Below are 20185 nucleotides of genomic sequence, written 5' to 3'. Positions count from 1 at the left end.
TCGTTCACCTCAATACGTCACAATCGGTGACCTAAACTGGTTTAAAGAAAGTGCGTCACAAGGTTCTTTGACATAGCATATATAGCCAGGAAAGTATTGTAGGCGTCAGCCATTGTTTATAATTTGCACAAATGACATCTACATTCTTTTGATTTGCATCACACTGTTTTAGACCAAGCCAGGAATTTGAAAAAATACACCATTTCATAGTTGTAAAAAAATCATAATCTGGAGCATATAATTTAGTATATATCTATCTATACAAGTGGTTTGTTCCACTTCAATTTCATTACTTGATATCTAAGCCAGAACACGTAAATCAGTACTTAGCAAAACAGATTCAACTGTGCATTGAACGCAATCGTAGTCCTTTGCATGCCAATGGGGCTAGCTTGTTGACCAAAGAATTCAACAAAAGTAAGGTCACGAGACCCTTTTACTATGGCTTGATTTACACAAGAATGAACTGGGCCGCCTGTAGTGTCAGACGAAAATAAACATGATCTGCTGTCGACAATATAATTCCAGGGTAAATTATTTACTATAATGAATTTTATTCAGAGCCATGGTTATGATATTCTGACCATTGTCAATCACACAAAAATACAAATTCCATCACTGACTATTTTCAAAATGTCATAACAATCTAGAATTCATAATTTAATATGTATACATATATTTACATCAGTATTTTGTTCGACCACGATTTTGTCACTTGATGTTTTAGCCAGAACACACAAATCAGTACTTAAGAGAACAGTTTTCAACTGTGCAGTTGAGTAGATTCCTAGTATTTGCATGTCAATGTGATTTGTTTGTCGACCCAAGAATTCAACAAAAGTGTATGTGTGTGTGTGGGGGGGGGGGGGGGCACAGAGATTAGCCGTATAAGATATATAACTGACATAACAGGTATAATGCCATTTTGGGTGTCGTACATGTTAAGTGTAAAACCCATAAAATACCGAGATTTTATATTGCTTATTAAAAAGTAGGATTGGTTTGTCAAAAGTGATGTTTTAATTTTGTTATTTTTTGTTGTTGTTTGCCATACAAGATAACATTAGTATGTGTTCTAGACATAATCGATACACAATATCTATATTTATGTGATATTTGTCGTGAATTACATTTATTGATTCATATTTTGTGTTATGCGTTGTTGTTGTTGTTGTTAACATTGTTGCCGTTTCTGATGAACTCATTATATAGTCTACGTCATACATAATCAACCAATCAGCACGCAGCCCGACGATAAGGCAGACGATCAAATCAAAAGTTCTTGTGTGATGTAAGTTTCAGTTACAATTTGGAGTGCGCGTGCATTCTTGTGTGATGTAAGTTTCAGTTACAAGTTGGAATGCGCGTGCATATAAAGAACAGAGTTCCCAGTGTACTAGTACTACTTGCTTGTATTGTCATTTCTATTACTGCTGTTTTCCGAACCCCTTTTCTGTTGTGAGTCATCCACAATATTTTCATAAGATTTTTTTAAAGCAGGTTTTTTATCCATGGCAACAGGTGGTGACCTCAATACGCCACGGTCGTTGTTCGGGACCGGTAACAAAGGGGATGTCACGAGTTTCTTTCACATAACAGACAATGTATCAAGCGTCTTAACGTCTGTGGATAGAAAAACAAGTACTGTAGTCGTCAAATTGCATGGAACTGAATGGTATCGTCAGTTTACGTGTTTGTCTTGTGTATGATGTATTAGTTTCTGTAACTTTGTTATATATTTTGTACACACGAGACGTAAATCACGATTTTGATTTACATCACATTGTAGGAAACAAGCAATTACACCACTACCCACTGTACAGATTCCAAAAACAGTCTAGTCTATTTAGTATAGTGTATATCTATCTACACCAGTATTTCGTTGTACAACAATGTAACAACGTACTCAAGACAAACACATAACTCAGTATTGGACACAACAGTTTTACGTCTTACAGCTAAAGTTAAACAGCTGCAGTACTGAGTATCTTGTACGTCTTGATCGTTGACGGCCAACTTCAACAACAGCAATTGTCGTTAGACCTTTATCACACTATATGCAAAACAAAGATAAATATACGGTCGACAACCCAATGCGTGGGCGAGTCGCTGGACTGGCACCGTTAGCAAATATAATTCGTTTAACAGCATATACGAGAAATGATATTAGTTCTGTTGTGTAAGATATGTAAATCATGGCTTGACATAGAAATTGAAATATTTGAACCATATGTGTATCTGAGCAGATATACAACATCGATAAAAAATATATATATAAATATATAGACAGCGAATTTATAAATATCTGTTTGCAGAAATTGCATAATTTTTTATTTCTAGCTGGATGTACAATTTGAGAGAGGAACATCAATCATAATTATAACACATACAGTGATAGATTTGGATATCAATATACACGTTTAATATGCACGAGTCAATGTCACCCCCCCCCCTCTCACCTCGGGGCATAGTGGGAGATTTGGAAATTAGTCTTATAAAATTTGTCAAATGGTACCGTACAAGACATTCTGGAAAATCCCCAACTAAAACAAGTAAAACTCCCAACATTTCCCCCACCCGAAATTCTGACTGACACACAACCACTCTTTTAATGCGTAGTTATTGCGCTTGTACGTTCGTGAAAATGAGCAATTTGCATAATAATGACATTTTGTAATTAAGCCATATCTATAGAACACAATCTTCAGATTTCATGTAGCGACCATAACAATGCGAACATTTTGACGACATGGGTTTTACTTTAAACGAGTAATTTGTTTAATTAATGATTTTCAGTAATTAAGGTATATCTTAAAGTGATATTCCCAGCCTTTTTTATGTTGCACTGTCACATGTTGTGATGTTGCCCTATGATGTGACTAGAATCATTAGCATAATTCATTTGACTGGCATAACGGTTTGGGATAATTTTATTATTAAAAGCGCATAAATGAACATGGGTTGGAGTGCAATAAATGAGTTTGATACAACCTTGTTAAAAAATTTAATCAAAATGTATCCATGGATACAATACAAACTATACACAAATTAGTTGTGTTCATCATTTAGAAGAATATTCCGAGATGAAAGCTATAGCAAGCTAAATATGTATAAGAGATATATACTCAGACTGTCACTGAGAGTACCACGCATTTTAAGAATATTTTGTATTCTTTGTTTTCAGATACCGAACTGGCAGGAGTTGAACTGGAGGCAAAGCCACATGAAGTCATGAGGCCGAAAGATCTCAAATGAAAGTATAGCCTGAACCTTCCTTTTTTCATTAAAGAATCATTCTTGAAGAACATTGTGTCGTGGCTTACATAACAATAGTAGACGATCATATTTTCTTGGGAATAACTTGTGCAATTGTGTTATAGATATGTTTACTTGCACTGTATTTTACATCTTTTTTTACACAGATGACGATATCAAAGTGCAATACGAGAACATATCCAAAGAACACAAGAAGAGCCAATTGAGATCTGAAAAAGTGGATTTAAAAGTAAGCCCACTGTCATGAGTTGTAATGCTAGACTGAAGTTGACCTTACATGACCTCATTAATTATTCATATAATACAGATACGCAGTTACGTTCATACACGTTGTTGTTGTCAGTGTCTCTTCTTCATCACACATCCACTACACATCGAACCCCAACTCATTACATGGTGTCAGAAGCGGGATCGAAGTTAGACAACTCAGCAGTAACTTCAGGTGTGTATTTTACAGTGGATGATCGACACCAGGCCGGTGTTGTTTTGGTTCGTCTGAGAAAGTGTGTACGTGCAGACTGACAAGTTCAAGATGGCGGAACTCGCTGGCTTACCCGTCCCAACCATGGACTGGCACTCGAGTGATGCAGTGCAAGCCCTAAAGAAATTCAAACCAATGTGTGAGTTATACTTTAATGGCCCACTCACAGCCAAGACAGAGGCGGAGAAATGCAACTATCTCCAAATTTGGTCCGGTGAAGTTGGAATTGACATCGTCACCACATGGAATCTAACCACCGAGGAAAAGACAAAACTTGCTACATATTGGAACAAATTCGAGGAATACGTCGCTCCTAAAAGCAAGTTTCGTCTGGCAAGATACAAGCTACGCACACTAAAGCAACAGCCAGGTGAGCCTGTAGACACATTTTTAAAGAACATTAGAACAATTGTAGCTGAATGCAAGTATACCAACCCAAACGAGCATATTATTGATACTCTTATCTTTGGATCAAGTAACCAACGCGTGCAGTCGAAGCTCCTAGAACACGAAGATACACTCACACTAGATAAAGCTGTCGACATCGCACGTACATTAGAGGCCACATGTACCCAACTAAGTGCCATACGTAACACTGTAGATAGCAGTACTGTCCATGCTATGAGATACACTTCACGTAATAGGCAGAGTGCACATACTAAAACTGGTAAATGTGGAAATTGTGGCACAGTACATGACCAATCTGACCGGTCCTCCTGCCCAGCACACGGATCTGAATGCAGAGCATGTGGCAAGCCAAATCACTGGAAGCGTGTATGCCGCTCACGTAAGGCTAAACCCGGTTCCAACCCAAGAACACAACAACAAGATAGGAGTAAACAGAAACCCAGTAAACAAGGTATGCATTCACTAGCAGTAAATGATACCAGTACCAGCTACAGCAACCGTGCAGCCAAACCTGTACATGTCTCTGATACAGAGGATACACAGATGTATTTTCATACAATCCACATAGACACCTTGAGAGCCAGCAAACAGGCCATGATACAAGTATATGTTGATGCAGAGAATGACTGTGTACCCCTAACATGTAAGGTAGACACTGGTGCTGAAGGAAATGTTATGACTGTAAGCACATATAAGCAGCTATTTCCATCCAAACCATGTAACACTGATGGTGTTCCCCAGGGATTATCTAAGTCTAATACTACCATCACAGCATATGGTGGACAGACTTTACATCACTATGGATGTTGTGTGTTGACACTCACACATCATGGAGAGTCCAAGTCGTGCTCATTTTTCGTTGTACAATGTGATGGTCCAACAATACTAGGCCTGCCTACTTGCCAGGATATGGGACTTGTTACTGTGAATTACAGCATCACTCAACATGATATATCGCCTTCCAAAGGTGACCCTGCAGCTAAAGAACAGATAATGCATGACTACAAGCAGTGCTTTGAAGGCATTGGCTGTTTCCAAGGAGAGTACCACATCACTCTCGACCCAAGTGTACCCCCAGTTGTGCACCCACCACGACGTGTACCACAGGCACTAAGTGAACCACTGAAACAGGAACTGAACTCGTTGGTAACCCAGGGCATTATTGCTAAAGTGGATGAGCCCACAGATTGGGTTAATTCCTTAGTATGTGCCACACGCAAAAATGGCAGTCTTCGATTATGCCTAGATCCAAAGGACCTTAACCATGCCATTAAAAGACCACACCACTGCACTCCCACAGTTGAAGAGATTCTTCCTAAACTCAGTGGAGCAAAGTACTTTTCCATTGTCGACGCACGTAGCGGATACTGGAACATCAAGCTTGATTATGAAAGCTCTCTATACACAACCTTCAACTCACCCCATGGCAGATACAGATTTCTACGGCTTCCATTTGGCCTTATCTGCGCACAAGATGTATTTCAGAAGAAGGTTGATGAGACCTTTGGTCACCTCCCAGGTGTCACTGGTATTGCTGACGATATCATCGTATATGGCAACACAACTGAGCAACATGACAGTAACCTTAAGGCAGTAATGGAACGCGCTAAGGAGACTGGCCTACGTTTCAATGCAGACAAGTGCAAAATACAATGCACAGAGATCTCTTTCTTTGGACACATCATTAGCGCTGACGGGCTCCGACCAGACCCATGCAAGGTACAAGCTATTAATGAAATGGATCCATCTACAAGTCTGGAGGATCTACAAACATTCCTAGGCATGGTACAATTTCTTAGCAGGTATACTCCCAACCTTGCTTCACTATGCATATGGTCGTCATGTCACAGTAGAGACAGACCACAAACCACTAGAGGCTATATTTAAGAAACACTTAGCCAGTGCACCACCTCGTATTGCCAGAATGATGCTTCGTATTCAGAAGTATGACATTAGCATCAAGTACGTACCAGGAAAGGACATTCCACTGGCAGACGCTCTTTCTAGAGTTACACCACGTCCAGGCGACGCCATTGAAGGCCTTGACGTATCTATTCACGAATTCCACCTACACATGAATGCAAGCACCACCCGCATCGAGCAGATCAAGAGCGAAACAGCAAAAGACGAAATTCTGAGTTTGCTCAAATCAGTGGTTATGCAAGGATGGCCCGACAGCAGGTCACAGTGCCCAAGGGACCTACTCTCATATTGGAATTACCGTGATGAATTAACCATTGCTGATGGTGTAATACTGAAGGGAACACGTATCATCATCCCGAAAACCCTACAGTCAGCAGTGCTAGAGCAAATTCACTATGCTCACCAAGGTGCAGAGAAAAGCAAACTTCGAGCCAAGGGATCAGTATTTTGGCCCAACATAAACCGCGACATAGAGGAGATGGTGAAATCATGCGCCCCGTGTCAACACAACCAGAAGGCGAATGTTAAAGAACCACTCATGCCGCACGACGTACCATCAAGACCATGGCACACACTAGCAGCCGATCTATTTTTCTGGAACAATACACCATACCTGTTAGTATCAGACTACTACAGTAAGTTCCCCATTGTGAGAAGATTGAACAACATTCAGTCTAACACTACGATTGCACACATGAAGTCAATCTTCGAGGAACTTGGCATTCCTAGTAAGCTAGTGACAGGACATGACACTCAGTTTACCTCCGCACAATTCCAGAAATTCAGTGCTATATACGGATTCGAACATGTGACAACCAGTCCTTACTATTCACAGGCTAACGGTCTTATAGAAAGAACTGTTCAAACTGTCAAGAACTTGCTACAGAAGTGCAAGGAGTCCGGTACAGACCCCCACCTTGCAATGCTATGCTTGAGAAGCACACCACTAGATCACAACTTACCTTCTCCAGCAGAGCTTCTCAACTCAAGAGCCTACCAGACCAACCTGCCAACTATCAGGAAGCCTGACATTACAACACAAGCTGACGGTGATGTCAATGTAAAGCTTCAACACAGACAGGACACCCAAAAGTCATACTATGACAGACATGCAAGACCTCTTCCTAGCTTGCACACCGGTGAATCCACACGTGTCTACAACCATCAGAACTGTACGTGGGAACCTGGTGTAATTAAAACCATCCAACAGGAACCTCGTGCTTTCACTGTTCAGAAGGAGAATGGAAGCACACTTAGACGGAACAGACGTCATTTCCGGCGCACAGGTGAAAACTTCAATACCCCGCAATCTGTGGAAATGGATATGACCCCAGAAGGAAAGGTTACGTCTACACCCGAGACATCTACACCCTCTCCAATTGATGATCCACCTCGTATACTCAGGAGATCAACCAGAAATGTGAAACCACCAGATAGATTGGACTTGTGAACTTTGAACCATATATACACTTGTCGAACTGTATAAGTATATTCATATGGACTGTGTTATCAGACTGTTAATGTTAGTCACATGGACTGTTTAACTACCATGAACTATTTGAAGTGTTTCACTGCTAACTCTTATTGATACTGTGTTATTACCGCGAACTGTTATTCGGTTACTATTTGGACACAAACTCTTTGATTTGCATGAACCGTTCAATTCCTGTTAATTGTTGTTCTCAATCACAAACTGTTAAGATTGACTCGCTTAACTTTGAAAAGAGAGGGATGTCATGAGTTGTAATGCTAGACTGAAGTTGACCTTACATGACCTCATTAATTATTCATATAATACAGATACGCAGTTACGTTCATACACGTTGTTGTTGTCAGTGTCTCTTCTTCATCACACATCCACTACACATCGAACCCCAACTCATTACACCCACTTAAGTTCCTTCTGATTAAAATCCAATGTAGATGTCGGCTATTATACCTTGGTATTTTTGTTTCACTTGACCTTCCTGATACATGTTTACGTTTTCCGCTTGAAGGCGTCGCGGAATAGTCCTTTAAATGTAATAACTTATTTTGTAATCTTTGTTTGTGGCCTGATAGACCTGATGATACTGTGAAGTTAAAGAAATAAAATATTACAATAATGTATAATCAAAATAATGTCATCGAACTTTCTTGCATGTAGCTGCAAAAAAAGACATCTGATACATTCAAAATGTGTGTGTAATGCGAGTATTACATAGCTGTTAATAATTCTTTTCATTATGCCAGTTATTAAGCGATGAAACTTCCTATGCTGACCTATCAACCACGAGGGTAGACGGAATGTACATGAAAGTTGGAGAAAAGGCACTTGAATTCCCAAGAAATAATTTGAAAGTAGACAGTATCATATATAATGGAATGTTCCATCGCATAGCCAAGGGAAAGGCATTAAACATTGACGGGAAAGAGGGTATCATCAACGTTGCTATAAATGATACCAAGGGGTGAGTAAAAACCATCCTTTATAATATCATGATTGTTGCGAATTGTGCCAATATCGGGAATGGACAAAAAGTCTTGGTCTGGGAAAGGCAGTGCCCACAAATTGATGGTAACGGTTGTCCATTACTGATAATATTCGTACGCACTATGCAATGTTATTTATGAATTTTAACGTGTACATTCAACTGACGAGGTTACTCTCACACTGTAGATGATAACATTGGTAACAATGAAGGGGACATTCTGAATGAAATTGAGCTACTTAAAGCGATGTCAGGTCACCCAAATATAATCAATCTCCTTGGATGTTGTACAAAGACGGGTAAGTGCTGTTTAAACAAAACATTACACGTAGCATGGGACCATTTTAGTACGTAGATATTATTATCTCATCATGCCATATTTCACTTTGGGAAACCTGAAGGTATTCTTGACAGACAATCGGAATTTGTCCGTGGTGGTCCTGGTGGTATTTCTTCAAGACAACTGATGCCATTTATATGTGACGTTGCGAAGGGAATGGAATACTTGTCGGACAACAAGGTACGTATTAATGAAACTTTACCTTTATGATTATATTTTCTTAGAACATTCCATGTACTGGCGATATAATTAATATTCTAAAAGATATAGTCACCATTATTTACAAAAATCTACATATTATGCTGCGTCTTTTACACAAAGTACTTAGATGCATGTATACATGTAGCATTAGGTATAGGGTATTTTTTCATCTAATTCTTTACTGTAGAAATATTGTTCTAACTTTGTTAAAAAATAAAGTTATTATTAACTCCCAATTTCCAGTGTGTATCCCTTTAATTCATTGCAACATCGATAACATTAAAGTGTAGATTGGGTACATTATGATGCAGTTTGACGTGTGTATATTATTATATTTTTTTTCACGTTGTAGAAGGCAATTTCGATTTTGAAAAATTACAGTTGTCATCACAAATAAAAATGTAAACAATTCTTGACAAATTTTGATATTTTGGTCCAAATCCTTGCTCCTATTTGTCAAAAAGACAATTTGTGTTGTATCTTGTAACCAGTTTTGAACAATCCGTCTCGTGAGTTCCTCGTCCTTTACATCAATTATCCAATAAAATAACCACAAATTCCCTAGTCTGTGTAATAAGCCAGTAAACGTGAAAATGAAAAACGTTCAAAATGGTCAAAAACAGAAACAAATCCATTTTTTGACAACTTCTCAACCCGTTCACGGTGCTTGTAAAGACAATATTTGCAAACGCCGAAGCGATTGTGTCTTTGTGTCTCTTAGAAATGTAATGTGCAATGCTATGGTAATACGATTAACTGTGTCAAGGCTAGAAAGATATCACCAAACGCATCCATTCACCCACCCACCCACCCTTCCATATCATGATATGGTTTAGTGCGTTCCAGTCCCTAATGGTTTTAGGGAATAAACTTGTGATGATACGCTTGGTGTTTAAACTGAAGGAACTGAAGGTGCTTGGAACTGCCTCTTCTACCTGGTGCTAGAAGATCAGTGTCTCTTGTAATCTCATGCATATTGCGCATGCTTAGCTTGGATTCAACTTCGGTCGGTCGGTCAGTTATTTTCTACAGTGTATGTATAGTAGTCAGCTCTCGAAGACTCACTACCATGTTTGACGATGCCGAAATCGAAAATATTGTCATTGTTACCTAAGCTTGGAAACTGTCTCCTTTGAATTTGCAAAGGAGACATCTACATGGTCCATATCAGTTTGTTTTCTGATAGCCCAGACGTTAGTTACTCTTACAAAAATGCTGTCAACAATTATACATCAAGGTGGGCAATGTTTGTTGTACGTGTATGGTTAAAAACAACGCATTGCCAACCAATAAAATAGGATAATGAAGAATCAATTGCGAAAGTAGATAGAACTAAAGACAAGTACACCACACCTCGATCCCAAGACAACAGACCAGTTTGTTTTACGGAGAACTTTCTGTAAATAATGAACGCAATGAACGAAGCCATTACTCGTTTGTTGTACCAATTTAAATAGAATTGGTTGAATACATTTGATCCTTGCCAAAATATAGCACGGTCTGTAAACATCTAAACAAAAATCAAAGTTAAATTGACTATGGGAATTCGTACATGACTGTTTAGTGATTTTAAGTAGTATGTGAGAAACCATTCAGTTGCGCCCTCAACGTTAATTGTTTTATATATACAAAGAATCAATTGTTAAAGTGTCTTGAACCAGGAAGGTTTTACTATACACCCATGCTAAATCAATGCCAGTACAACGTCTATCACGGTGGACATAAACGTTTTTGTGTGTGAGAAGAAACAATGAACAGTTTAACAGTGAACTGGATAATGGTAGTTTTGTGTGTATGTATACAGACGAATAATGGTAAGTGCAGAGTTATTTGTTGTAAACAAGCTGAACGCTATATGTACAAGTTAGTACCTTATTTGCACTGCCAAAAATTATATCAATTCATGGATAGATTTGGGAGCCTATAATGATAAATATATGTTGTTTCAGGAATATTCCATACGATCTCTCTCTCTTGACAGCCATTAATTACCGCACACTCGGATTTGTGATTGCGTCTCAAACAAAAGTTGGTGCAAGTTATTGATACAGTCCGGATATGTGTACGATACATCATGTATGTGAGGTTGGCCCAAGGATCATGCTGAAATTAATATTCATTGCACGTCAAAAACACGCATCAACAAAACAAACCACAAGTAGGAAAAATGTAGACATATGATTATACTAACAGTCTCGAAATCGATCGATATAAGCTCTTTGAATTGAGAATAGATAGCCAGTCAATAGATATTAGTATGTTTAAAGAGCATTCAACCCATTCATCAGTTTTCACTTCTATCATCAGACAGACATACAGTTATTATTCAATCAGTTATTCTTGTGAGGGCTTGAATCTGAACATGCCTGCTTCAAACAAAGTTAACCACAACAATAAGTTCAACAGAGAGGGCTCGTTGAATTCCCATGTTGTTTTGTCCTTGAACGAGCAATTGTCACTTGATTTAGTCAAGCTATTTTCTTAAATTCATGTCCTAAACATATGTATACACTTATGTACCCAATATAATTATCAATTTCCTATATGGTTGCAATAAAGTTAAAGAATGTACACTTTAAATTCCATATAATTTGGCATATACATCAACCATAGCAAAACACATATATCCTAAAAAGCCTGTTGGCGTGGTTTTAGTTTTTTGTTTTACTGAATAATTTGCATAAATAATGATTTTCGGTAAATGGGCCATAGCTTAAGAAAACAATCTTCAAATTCCAAATAATTTAGTTTGTTCATTGATGATAACAAAGTGTACATGTTTTTTGTATTTTTTATACTAATAGGTAATTTGCATTATTAATGAATCTACATAATTATTCCATGTTATAGAATGCAAACTTCAAATTCCATAATTAAGCTTGTTAGAATTTTTCATAACAGTAGATTTTTGTTATAAAATGGTGACTATGGTATAAAAGTACAATACATTACCAACTTCTGTGTAAAATGTGTTTTATAGTGAGACATCATATGAAACCAGTAACCACTTTATTACATCGCTAAAACAAAACTGCATAGTGAAGAGCTGGAGACCAAAATAAAAAAATTAAATTAAAAAAAACAAAAAAACAGCGGAGCTATTCTGACCGATAGGTCGCTTGTTGATGCAGTTTATACTCTTTGCACATTTTGTTAATTAGGCATTGTCTTTAGTACTAATACTTCCACTTTCACATAATTACATTGGATTAATTTACGAAAAGGGGTGCACCATGTATAGGACCTCAGTGTTTGGCACTCCATCAATATGTGCTTAGGCAAAATCTATGTCTTTGTCCTTACGCAAGGCATTTAGTATAAACCTGGTTTTAAAAGTTCTTATGGTCAGCAACAACATTCGCAAATTGACTAGTTATTGAAAATAAGTATATAATTTGGTAAGATATTTCATAAAATCAAATAAGGGTGGTGACATGATTTCATACTACCATGCGTGTCGATATATCAGGACCAAGGGGTTTGTAATCGACGCAAACCATACATAATTAACTTGGAATACCTTCAATTGGTGATAACAAAGAACTGCGTACCTACATCACAGTGTAAATAGTAATCTGATTAGAAACGTTCTTGTACGTGATGATACCTAAGCCAGTCAATAGGATTTTTTTGTCACGCCAACTGAAACTAGACTCTAGCCGTAAATTTCGCTAGAGCGTACATTTAACATACTCCACTTCTGACGAAAAAGTTTTACTTTAAATTGTTTTGAACGCAAGCTCACATTACATGGAGCCCAAGCGGCTTGTATAGTTGTTTTACGACAAACAACAACAACAACAACAACAACAACAACAACAACAACAACAACAACAATCAAACAAAAACAACTAAACACAAACAATAAACAACATAAATCAAGACTGACAAAAATAACATACATGTATGGTAAAGTAATTACGAGAATGACAATACAGTCACCATGGGTAATCACCATATATGATATGGTTCGCTTTAGAATCACCCAAAAGGGGGAGACAAGGCCCAAATGTATACTATATGGTGGGTATATGGTGTTTTTCGAGCTGCTATATAGCATGTCAATTTGAATTTTAACAGGTAAAAATCCACCTTTGCTAGGAACAAACATTTTCACTAGTTTAATTAATATCACAATCATATGAAGGTTGTGCTTTGACGATTTCTAGAGTCGTACTTTGTGATATTGAGAAATCACATAAGCTTGTCAAAATCGCGGGCATATACTATGACATATACATACTATGATAAGTCAAAATTGTCCTCTTCCCTATATACGTCAGAAAGGTATAATTTGGATTACCTACCCACTTTCCACTTAAATCTATACCCACAACAAAGAATACGTTACTTAAGATATAATGGAGCAGTTTTGAGACAGTTTGTTCACATTCAACAAGAAACAAACACATACATACTGACAAACTGTTGTAGAAAGAAGTCTCACACCATACTCCCCTATAGAAGGAACAATACAAATAATTTCATATTTCTGTCAAGCATTTCAAACAATTATCTTTGATTCAATTCAAACGAAGAGAGGGTGAAAGGCAAATTTTCTACACTAACTGTTTTTGCGTTCATTTTTTTATTTTATAGTGACGTCAGTATGTACAGTGACTGTTACAAGTCCAAATGGTCAAACTGTTTATGCCAGTGAAAATGAACATATAACAGCACAGTGTGTCTACTCAACAGAGGGATGCTCAAACTTATATTATCTGGAATGGTGTTTTGGGGCATATTGCTCAGAGTCAATAGTTCAAATAACTGATCATCAATGGACAGCCTGGCAATATGGATATGATTCAGAATACAGCTTAACAGACAGTACAAGTCTAGTCATACCAGTAACTTCATCAAGAAATAACCAAGTGTATACTTGTTCTGTGAACTATGATCATGGCATAGTAAACGACAGAGGAAGTTTAACTATTACTATTATAGGTAAGTAAAACACATTTCTCTTCAATCAATGTTTTAAATGTTTTCCACAAATAAAGATCTACTTAGATATATCACGTGGGAGTGTTCAAATTACAACTGTTCTTCAGATTACTAATTTCCGCATTTTTAACATAACCGTTGTTCGAATGACTAATACAATGTCACAGTAAACTTAACTGTCCATATTTTTTCACAATTCTCTCCGATTTTTATACTGAGACTTAGCCTATCTGGAGATATTGGGAGTTGCTGACGATATTTCAGTGGCCATAACCAGTGCCAAGGTCATGAAATGGGCATAGAAAACAATCCCATTACACGAAATGGCCAAGTTTTTATAACAAATAAACAAACATGTTTAATATTGATATCATTGAATTATTAATGTTTTGTATTTACATAAATCAATATTCTTTGAAATGAAAAGAAGATTACTGTAAGAAAATGGGTTGCAGTCGAAACGTGGATAGAGTGACAATGAGTTAAACCAGCAAATCACATAATTTATAGAGATTAATGTTAGACAACTCACTCTCTGGTGTCATTATTGTAAACATATTCATCAATAAATGTTCGAAAAAAAGTAACACCAATGGCTTTTGATTGGGAAACGAAAACGATTCTTGCGTCATCATGTATTCAGTGTCAATTCGCTTATGCCAGCTCCTCATGATATGTAACTTATTGGAATACCAAAGTGCAGGTTCTAGTGGAATCAATGGTGATAAGATGAAGCTCCACCCCCTCACGTATAAAGGTACAGACGCATGAAGACATAAAGATCATTAACTAAATTAAATCACTTTTAGTACCTATACTTGCAATGCTTACAATAATTGAAGAACTAAGTACAAATGTGATGAAAAAGCAGCAATCATACAAAAAAAACAGTATAACCCTTTGAGATTCCCAATGTACCGACACTGCAATATGGAACTGTTTACCCTGGTGAACAAAACAGTCACAATCCTAAAACGCTTGTGACAGAAAATCGGTTAAAGCAATTTAAATTATGTTACAACTTTCCGACTAATAAAATCACATCGGTATGGCGATATGTGTGTGGAAGTAGACACTGTTTATGTCTGCACAAACAAAGGAATCACAGTTGACAAGGTGGTCACTGTTGATTGTAGCTGGCACCCCGTGGATGTACAGCTTCTATACAATTTGTAATTTCATGATATTAGGCATAGGATTACTCAATTCAGTTTGAGGATATGTGGTAATTGGAATGTATGTTTTGAGTTCCCGAAGACACACTCGGTTGGATTAAGCGCTGGTGAATAGTAGGGTGTATAATGTATTCCCAAGGCTTCCAACCATTGTGCCAGGTAACGACCCACCTTCATGTGATTCGCATTTATTTATGTCGCTGTATTCATTAAAAAAAAATGCGCCTTTCATTATTCCATAAAGTTAAGGTTGAAGTCAAACCGTTCACTTGTCGTTCGAACATGGTCATTTCCTTCGTTTTAAAAAATTGCAGAAATGAGAGGTCTAGAGTGTCAGTTGACATTTTGTGCATAATTATGTTGTACATTCTAAGTTACGGACGAGATGTAGGTTAACGCGTGGTGCTTTCATTCATCGTTGTACTTCAATAGCACATTCACTAGTACTCTTGTGAGGCGCATTACTGTAGTTCGGGTTGAGGGCTTTACTCGTCTTGCATCTGCTTCTTACTCATCTTCAGAAGATCTATTAGGTACGAAGGAAGATGTCAGACTCTAACGGAAGCCCATCGGAAATATTTCCATAGTTTATTAGGTTTTTCCATAGCCCATTATGGTTTCGTTTTAAGGCTTCCAAGATTTCGCCGTGTTCTTCACCAATTCTTGAAGACAAATCCCTATCGACTTTGTCTAGGTCATCACGGACAAATCGTTATATATTTACCATCTCTGGAAACAGACAATTTAAGTTCGTCATCCACCATCGCTAATTTTTGAAACTAACCAGTTGTAGATGTTTGATATACATGTGCTCGTTACAGATAGAGGTTACGATTTACCGTGATAAACCTTTTTGATGAAAACGTTGAATAGATAGCATTTCAACTACTACCCCTGCTTCAATTTCGACAGATGTTCTTCTCCCCTTTTTTGCATAGACCTCTAGACCTAGAATCTGTCATCCTGTTCGTATAAACTATGATATGCCTTTTAATGTGGAGTGTACACGCACATCCAAAAGTAAAGCAGAAACCATAATAAGGAAGACAAAATACAATAACACAAGACACAAAATAACTAGTGAAAAAAAAGTCAAAGAAGATCATAGCAACCAGAAAATACTCCTCGGGCAGAGGGTACTTCTAATCTAGTCAATGGCAGATTGGGTCAATATGAAACATGGTGCCAGTTTAGGCAAGTTGAACCCTGTTTGAAGCAGAGTGATGGCAATTGTAGGCGAAAGGGGGGGGGGGTTGTAAGAATTAAACACGGTCCTCAAGACTGACGGATTGAAATACCATGACTAGACTGAAGAACCCCCAAGAGATAAGGGTTGGCATCTGTGTGGCTATACAAAGCAAAACAACAATGTGAACAGAAAAAGAACGGTCATCAATTGTGTGTTTTCCTCTTAGGAAACCCCGATCCCAGTTACTGGAAACACCTTGGCATCCCAGTAGACTAAGGCAAAAGAGAAGTCCCAGTGTGTCACAAATTATACATTTTCAAAAAGGTTTCTGTCGTACAAATTTACATCAGCAATCGATTTCCAATTTAAATTCGCTTTCGCCTGCATTCGAAAACCGATTTTTCATTTAAAATGCATTGCAACCTGCAATCACCTTGTATCTTTTTAAAATACTTTTCATTTTCGCTTGCATTTGCAAATCGATTCAATCGTCCAAAGATAGTGAATATTTTGCGAAGAAATTATCTCAATGTGAAATGATCTACACGGTGTCGTCGTCGTCGTCGTCGTTGTCGTTGTTGTTGTTGTTGTTGTTGTTGTTGTTGTTGTTGTTGTTGTTGTTCAGACTTCTATGCACTGTTTTCATGAAAAGTTTTAATATGGTAAATGGTGATCTCTATTTGTAACGAGCACATTTATATCACCAAAGTAAATATTGTGACCCATGCGTTACGAAGGCATGGGTCACAGTCTATTGGTCAGAGCTAAAAGGGTGTAGTAGTTTTTATTATAAAGAATTATGTTAAAGACCTGTAGCAACCATTGCGCGTGAATTGTTAATTATATCTGTCATATCATTGTCTTTTGTACACAGTTCCTCCATCAATAATTCGCCACCCGTCAAGTGTGTCAACAGATGAGGGGACAGCACCTGTAACATTGTCCTGTCTGGCTGATGGTAATCCAGCCCCTACTTACAACTGGACAAAGGATGGCCGTGTCTTGCAAACCTACTCACCAAAGTACCGTGTAACTGGTGGATCATTAGTTATAGATGACATTAATAGGAGTGATGATGGTATATACAATTGTGTAGCTGATAATGGTTATGGTTCAGAGGTTATATCTTACCCTGCTACACTGACTGTGAACTGTAAGTACCTAAATATGATATGATCGTTATTTTATTCTCAGTGAATGATAATCAAGAGTATTGGACAAATTGATCATTATTTGTATGCTATGCTTCTATTGTAACATAACACAAAACTGATGTTTTTCTCTTGCTAAAGCTTGTGTTACGATCCAAAATATCGTACTTCTGAATGGTGGTATTAAATACAAATAGTTTGGCAATATTGGCTAAAGTTCGAGCAGGCTTACATACTGGCGAACGGTACTCAGCTCATAATTTAATACATAGTCAAACATAACGTTATGATCTTATGATCTATTGGTATTGTCAGTACTTTATTTCGCGTTACTGACAATCATACAATCCTATTGGAATATAATAACACCACTTACATACGGTTCTTAGTTTATAATCGTGTGTTATAAGGTTATAAGGTGAAATGCTTAATACAGAGACAGAACCAGCCCGGGATGGACCGATGTGCTGAGTTCTGCCCCGGGGTTCCGTCTTGTGCCGACTCTAGAATACACTCTTGCACTAACAGTGTGATTACTCTTCTATACTTTGGTTCATGATTCGACAACTAAAGTGGAGTACAGTCTGTGTTGTCTGAGATAGAGAGAGAGAGAGAGAGAGAGAGAGAGAGAGAGAGAGAGAGAGAGAGAGAGAGAGAGAGAGAGAGAGAGAGAGAGAGAGAGAGAGAGAGAGGGGGGGGTGGAGGCTACCGTGTGGTGACTAAATCCTGACAAAGGATCTCTTTGTCATAGAAAGACACTTGCAATTAAGAATTCAAGTTGCACATATTGACAGACAACAGAAAGTAACATTTGTGGAAGAACCCCGGGTTCAATCGGATAACAGCACGAGCTGTCAGAAGTTGGAAATATTGGCGGTCTCTACTTAGGAGTCCATAATTTATTGTACAAGTACTAGAAGACTATCATGATCCAGACGACCACTAAACGGACAGCTTCGCCTGAGAGAATGTCAACGATATTCTGGCTCACCATCGCAGAGACCCGGTGTGAGCTCGAAGGACATCGGTAACGGGTGTTCTATCGTCGATTTAAAAGTGCTATTTACGCAGATGTAAGAAGGACGACGTTTCTGTATTCATCTTAGCGTTGGAAAGACAACCATAACGACTCAGTATCGAGAATTCGTGTAAATTAAAGTTATTCCACAGCAGTAGCTAGACTTGAGTTGACATTTTAAACAATGGTATTATTTTGTACAGAATCTCTGCTAAATATCAAACTCTTAATGAACATATGATTCATGAAATATTCTAAAACTGAAATAATTCTTGTCAATTTTTATATCTTCAAAGTGTTACATTTTATTTTTCGATGTTCTATATCGAGTTAAGACTATCCGGCTATTCGAAAATCCCGGGTGAATATTTGCATACTTGATGACACAGTTTTCCTTCACGTTTTATAGTTTTCAAATTTATGCTGTTCTCCTATTTAATTGTAATTGAATTATGGCGAACACAAAGTTCATGTCAACAAAATAAGATACAAACAGAAAGAGCTGATCCTAGCATCGACTTCTGGTAACTTCACCAGTTAACAGAAATCACTGTATAACAGGGGGAACATCCAAGAACCCCGATGAAGACCATAACAAATGGACCTGGTTAACCACACATAATGATTTCACAAGAAAGATCCACATGCGTCTTGTCATGAGTTCCATAAATAATTGCAAACACATTTATACTTCAAACAATATAATTTTTCATGCCAACGAGATGGAAACAATTGATGTGTTGAGCTGCCGTCCATACACATGATTTAATTTGATTACAGTGTTTTCCGAGGGGTCAATGTGTAATATTTCCAGGAACACTAACTTGTAATGGACATATTGGGTTAAGTGTGGTAGAACACACTGTGTAAGATATGTCACCTTCTCACAGGTAAAGAGGTGGCACTATTCCTTGCTTCCGTTTTGCATCCTTACAAAGCTTATTTTGACAAATAGTATGTCTGACTAGAAGTACACTATATACTCTGAATGTTGGGTAAAATTAAATGTTTGTCAATCTATAGTAATAGTTGATAAATACAATTACATTCACATCGATAAAAAGGGTGACTACTTCTACGTTTTTAATATTCACTTAAACATTATGTTATCAGATCCTCCTGGTGAACCAACCTGTACTCGGTCTCCATCTCCACATTCCGGGACACCTTCCTATTATCTTATTAACACTGGTGTAACCCTAACATGTGAAGCTACTGATGGCAAACCGACGGCAACAGTACAGTGGTATAAAAATGAGGCATCAGGTCCATTATCATCAACACAATCAGTCAATGGTAATACTATTGAAAGAACATATGACTTCTATATTGGTAAGAGTGACAACACAGCAACATACACATGTAAAGCCACCAATACTGCTCTATCTAATCCATTGGAATGTGAACTGACGTTTACTGTCTACTGTAAGTATTGAATGCATTATGGTTTATATTTTGCTGTGGTATTGACTTTTACTATGTCGGAAGATAACAACAATGTTAGCCATACATTGATTCGAAGGTTATGTTTACACAAATTTCACCAACGTTACAAGTCATCGTCATATAAGAATATACTTTAAATGTTAATGTTATGTTTGGTTA

At 37.5% G+C, this 20185-nt stretch overlaps 2 protein-coding genes across 2 annotated transcripts in view; both read left to right on the top strand.

Annotated features, from left to right (window-relative positions):
- Positions 1 to 20185, top strand: part of LOC144439702 (uncharacterized) — a 90580-nt gene that overhangs the window by 20843 nt on the left and 49552 nt on the right. The window lies entirely within an intron of this gene.
- Positions 13044 to 20185, top strand: part of LOC144440414 (uncharacterized) — a 29336-nt gene continuing 22194 nt past the window's right edge. Inside the window, exons 1-4 of the mRNA XM_078129785.1 lie at positions 13044 to 13047; positions 13700 to 14047; positions 17286 to 17564; positions 19694 to 20005. Coding sequence (XP_077985911.1) covers positions 13044 to 13047; positions 13700 to 14047; positions 17286 to 17564; positions 19694 to 20005 — 943 coding nt within the window. The remainder of the gene's footprint in view (positions 13048 to 13699; positions 14048 to 17285; positions 17565 to 19693; positions 20006 to 20185) is intronic.

This window comes from Glandiceps talaboti, chromosome 9 (genome assembly GCF_964340395.1).
Source record: "Glandiceps talaboti chromosome 9, keGlaTala1.1, whole genome shotgun sequence".
In the NCBI taxonomy this organism is placed as follows: domain Eukaryota; kingdom Metazoa; phylum Hemichordata; class Enteropneusta; family Spengelidae; genus Glandiceps; species Glandiceps talaboti.
Note: the sequence above shows the minus strand (reverse complement) of the source record. Positions and strands in the feature narration are given on the sequence as shown.